Source organism: Zea mays, chromosome 8, assembly GCF_902167145.1.
Source record: "Zea mays cultivar B73 chromosome 8, Zm-B73-REFERENCE-NAM-5.0, whole genome shotgun sequence".
NCBI classification, from domain to species: domain Eukaryota; kingdom Viridiplantae; phylum Streptophyta; class Magnoliopsida; order Poales; family Poaceae; genus Zea; species Zea mays.
This window is the reverse complement of record NC_050103.1, coordinates 41117324-41122717: the sequence shown is the minus strand read 5'-3', so window position 1 is coordinate 41122717 and position 5394 is coordinate 41117324. Positions and strand designations below refer to the sequence as shown.

Sequence of the window (5394 nt, the reverse complement as noted above, 5' to 3'; positions counted from 1 at the left end):
GTCGGTGAGGGCTGCACATTAAGTTCGACGGTACCCACGTTCTTAATGTTAAGAACGTGGGTACCCACGTTTTTAACCCTTTTCTAGAAAAAAATAAAAAATACAGAAATGAAAAATTAGACACACATAATATCACATGCAACATAGAATATCACATACAATACATATTTCAAGCACATGGATATATGTACATATCACAAATTCACACAAGTCTAAATACATAAGTTCACAAATTCACATAAGTCTAAATACATAAATTCGCAAATTCACATAAGTTCACATCCATAGTGCACATTTTTAGTTCACAAATTCACATAAGTTCACATCCAACTTGCTACTTTTGGCCTGAAGTTCAGTTATACGAATAGAGTAATCCTTGGAAATTTTCTGTTTATCATTCAGAATTTCCTCATAGCGCCTCACATACTCAGCTCTGTGACTCTCGCTTGCTTCAAGCTGCTTCCTCAGCAATGCCAACTTATCATCGCTTGAATTGCATTTCAATCTCATGGCGTTCCTTTCAGCATCTATATGCTCTAACTGTCTTCTGAAAAGGTCCAGAACAGGGCCAGCCAAACTGCAGTGATCATTCCAACAAAGGAAAAAAAATGATTGTGTGAGATAATGAGATCATTCCACATCAACCAACAAGACAATTGAAGAGGTGAATACCACTGTTGTAAGAATGTGGCTAGCCTTTTCCATTTTCCAGGACCATAGGCCGTTGACTCATACTCTGTGAGTAGGTCATCAAGGAGCTGCAGTTAATCCAGCAACAAGGACATTACCATAAACAATAATAAAGGATAAGGTTCTTGTCGATTAATTACAGCAGCAGAGAAGTTTTTTGTTGTCTTACCCTGACTATGTCATCTAATTTTGCATTCGAACGGTTACATGCTGCTCGCACCTTTGATTCCATGTTCTGAACTTTATTAGAACATTGCAAGTCAGCCTCCAGAAAAGCATTCCTATTGTAGTCCTGCATTCATGTGCTTCACCGTTAGCCTACCCACTCATATATTGTAATTTACTTCAGCAATTGGCAGGCATTAATCAATGTTCCATGTGAAAATAAAATAATAAGAAGGCATGCTGACTCAAAAGCAGCTGATGAGTAATGATAAGATCACCTCAAAGGCCTTTTTGAGAGAACTATGAAGAAGCTTTTCAAATTTTGAACGAGCTGACCTAGTACCAACAGCAGAAACATTAAAAGCACTGATAGCCTTCCTTATGGCATCTTCATGTGCTTCTCTCAAAGAACTTATCTCCAGTATGATTTCCATATTTCCCCACTGATCTTTTGAACTTCAACTGGATGGATCATATCTGAGTTGAAGCTGCACACTGTGGTATGCTATACTTGAGAATCAGAACAAACAGAGATGAAACCCTCAGCAAGTCAGATATTCTTTGTTTCTCCATTGTCTGTGTCACCTGATTCCTCTGGCAGGAGACCTAAAAGAGGTAAGGGCAGCAGCGAACTAAGATTGCAGACGACAATCAATAGAGGTAGGTTCCCAAAGGTGTCCCTGGTGACCCCAAATATCCGAGTTAGACCAGCACCAACCAGACCACCAGTAACACTTCCAGCATTAGAAATGGACATCAAAGTTGCAAATAAAGTGGCTTCCATTCCTGGAAGGCACAGTTTTCCAGCTAACACCAAGACTGGCATAAATGAAGCCTACAAAAAAAACTTAAGCAACATAAGCTTGCATTCAAGGAAGCAATTGAAGGCAGGAGGTGTCAAAGCTAGATATTATTTAACTCATATTAATATGCAAATGATGCTCTCATTGTACACATGGAACGTTGAGACTTCTATCCTCAAAATAAGTCAACATATTCCTAAGAACAGGTACACCATTTCACAACTAAGATCAGCTGATCCTGAATTGTCAGTGGTCAGTCTAAATTATGGACATATAAAAGTACTATGTTACACAGTCACTATGTAACAAAAAAAAGGTACATGATCAGCTGAATACATTTTTTATGCAATCATGTAAAATGCACTCTACTGTTATTAAGCATTGCAGTAATGTTACTGGCCTGACCAAGGACTGTGATGATTAATGAATCACCAATAGAAAACCACTCGTCACTAATCCCAAACTTCCGATTTAACCCACTTACAAGAAGCACCTAAATATATACGATGCAGTATGTTTAAAGGATAGAAAAGAATTGCAGTAACAATCAAGAAAATGATATAAAGAGCACCTGTGTCATCCCAAGAGCTGAACCTATAATGGTTGTCACGAGAAATATTTTCCTTAGAGGAACTTCCTTCAGAAAATAGTTGTAGAGCCCAACACAGAGCAGGGATGCAAATGAGGTTACAAGCTTCACACGCCCTAGAAACTCTGGTGTGAATCCAAGCTTATTTGTGCTGAAATATATTATTCAACATAAGATAAAAAGTAGTTAACAGTTTTTATTCATTATAAAATAAACAGTAGATAAAAACACAAGCAATCAGACAAGAAACAGGTTTAGCATGGAAAATCGTAATGGGATAAAGGTCAATGAATACCTCTATTCGTAGAGCTTTAGTAGATAGAAAAGTCACTAATTGGCATAGCCTAATGCCCTAGTAGCTAAAATACCTCATATTCAATTATTGAATGAGAAAGACATTTTTACTTAGGACTTACATAAGCATGGCCAATTCTCTGTTTGTCTGAGACATGGAATGTTCCTCTCTGTTATAAATTCTATGTTCAGCTGGAAAATATAGGCATGGTAGATAAGTAAGCAACAAGGTGGCAATAAGACTCATGTAGGACAAAGTTTATCTAGAAAATAAACTATCTTCACATATGAAAACTGCTACGGGATCGTGACAATAAGACAATACATGTAGTATCTTTTTTATTTAAAAATAACCAATGGATTCCCAAAAGAAAAAATGCAATAGCATGAGAAGCCTGGCATAATCTGGAGCAACAAAACTAAGATAACTTTAGAGTGGTAGAGTTCTGCAAATATTAAGGGTTCAAAATTCATACCACGACCAATCAACTCCTAAGGCTCTTGCATTATCCCTACCTAGCAGCGAGGGCCTAATGAATTCAACAATTAGGCCACTGGCATGATCATCTGTGTTGGATACTACAGTTTATTTTTGACCCAAACTATTCAATCACTTGTTAAATGGGTGGTGACCTTTCATAATTTGTAGTTCAAATAAACTATGCAAATACTGGAACTTGTGATGAATACTAAATAATTGGTCCAGTTTACACCTTCCCTACTAAACAACTATGCGTGGAAGGTCGCTGAAAACTAACAGCCAAATCACACCCAACAGGCCAGTAGGAAGCCAAGATACAGCGTAGTAGAAACATGCTAGTATTAGAAAAAATATAAACACGGTCTATCAGTCTGTCAAACATGGAGAAATATATGATAACCTATACTTCTATGGAGCTGTAATGAAAAGGTTGCCATTTACTGCTACCCAACCTATTTCGGATGCCTCAAGGTCAGGCTCACCTCACCTTTCAGTGACAAAAGTCACCATGACTTCGACTGCAGAGAAATCGACCCCCACTCACCCAAGAAGCTATGATAAAAATGTAAGTTATGGGTTCTCTTATTTCACTAATATGGTTGGTCGTCAGGTCATGGTGTCCAGCCAATATTTTCATTTTTTGGATAAAGGTCTTGACCTTATTTTATATCCCCTGGTTGACCCCTCAACTTTTTCATTTCCTGCCCGTAGGGTCTCCATTCAACGAAAGCATAAAAGTCTGTTCATTAAGCCTTAGGAGACATAAAAGTTTGTTCCCCAATGCATTACACAAGAAAAGCATGACGATCTGTGAAACCTGGCACACGGAGACATTTTTCAATGGTTGGAATCATGCGAGTTTTAGAGCAATGTGATAGAAAAAAAAAGCAAGGTTAGAAGGGACTTGGAACTACATGTCCTGTCTTGTACTTACCAGCCTACAGAAACATGTTAGTCCTGGAGAGCTTTCACACGGGAGGTCAGCTCTCTGACTTCATTCTTGAGGTGCTCAGGGTTGCAGAAGGAATCCACAAATATTTGTCTCTCTCTCCCCACTTCATGGACACGATTTTTGAAGATCTGCGTATCATTTTGCAGCTATTTAATCTTTTGAAGAACATGCTAACAGAAGAAAGACAAGATAACCAACTATTTCTTGTTGAAGTTCTTAGTTTGATGGTGACGACCGGCAATCAAGCCAAGCCAGCTGTCATGTGTGGTAATGCATTGGGTGAAATTAAACTAATCTCAAAAAGCATAGTCTAGTTTGTGGGAGTTACCATATACATGCCAAGATAATCAAACAAGCTTTCGTTCCATTAGGCAGCAGTCGTGAAGGATAATAGCAATATCGATGAATGAAAGACCTTTATCTTCTAGGTGTGAGCCTTGGTTACTTCTTCCATGGAAACTTCGATTTGAGCGTTGCCATTTTCCATATCATCAAGTGCCCATATCAATGGCTATGAGACGAGCAGGGATTTGTCACATCATTTCATATGTGCTGAAATAAAGGAGATCCAAGAAATATCACAGTCTGAAGGTTCAAATAATGTACCCAAGGTGTCAATATTGGTTCTGCAGTTGTTGACGATGCAAATAAAAGCAGTTCCACTATCTGAAACCGAGTACATCTGCAGGAGTAAAAAGAGTGAAATGACTGGGCTTGGCCTAGTAACTATATATTGGCCAACTAAATAGTGATTTTGTGTTTGTGCTCGACTGCGATAAAAAATTGTCTACAACAATGTTTTTTGAGAGAGCTGGAGCTCCAGCCCGTAGCAGCAACAGCTAGAGGCACTCAAGGGCGGCGGTGTCCCCAGTCACGCGGGTGGCGAATTGGGCCACAATCGCCAAGTCCTGGAGGGGATAGAGGTGAGGGAAAGTCCAGCCACCAAGCATGCCGCGAGGATGTAGACCCTTTGAACAATGAAAACAGCCAAGAACGAATCAGAACAACCCAAACCAAAGTCATGAAGTCCTTGGAGCATTCGAATCACCCCCACCTCACCTCCAAAACGATATCAAATCGGCTTCCCGGTCACGGTCGCCGAGTACCCGGCCTCCATCGTGGAGGGGGGTAGAGGTGCTCCAAGCGTACTCTTCGCCAAGATCCGATCTGTCGTTGCGCCTGATGCCGGGAGCACCTTGGTTGAGCTCTGCCCTTCCTTGGATTACGGGAGAGGGGTCGAGGATGGATAGAGAGGGAGAAGAAAGGGGCTAGGGTGGTTCCCATCGCGGGGTGACAAGAAGAACCGCGCGGATGGCTCTACCCTTCCTGTGGGAGGGGCTACAAACGAGGCAGCGCGGCGAGCGGAGGCTAGGGGCGTCTGTCGCGGCACGGTGGGCGAAGGCTAGGGGGTGGGGCAGGC

At 40.7% G+C, this 5394-nt stretch overlaps 1 protein-coding gene across 1 annotated transcript; it reads right to left on the bottom strand.

The window, feature by feature from the left end:
- Positions 1-204: 204 nt before the first annotated feature.
- On the bottom strand, positions 205-974 carry LOC103636893 (uncharacterized). The gene is made up of 3 exons (XM_023300834.1): positions 860-974; positions 673-758; positions 205-577 (listed from the first exon to the last, which is right to left on the bottom strand). Exons 1-3 carry the CDS (start codon positions 920-922, stop codon positions 298-300), a joined length of 429 nt encoding a protein of 142 aa, XP_023156602.1. The 5' UTR covers positions 923-974; the 3' UTR covers positions 205-297.
- Positions 975-5394: the final 4420 nt, after the last annotated feature.

What these genes read in the sequence shown, in the direction of transcription:
- LOC103636893 (XM_023300834.1), bottom strand. Translation starts at nt 922, where the DNA reads ATGGAATCAAAGGTGCGAGCAGCATGTAACCGTTCGAATGCAAAATTA. An exon ending in AATTAGATGACATAGTCAGG is followed by an intron (nt 759 to 859) that starts GTAAGACAACAA and finishes GATTAACTGCAG; the next exon opens with CTCCTTGATGACCTACTCAC. An exon ending in GCCACATTCTTACAACAGTG is followed by an intron (nt 578 to 672) that starts GTATTCACCTCT and finishes TGATCACTGCAG; the next exon opens with TTTGGCTGGCCCTGTTCTGG.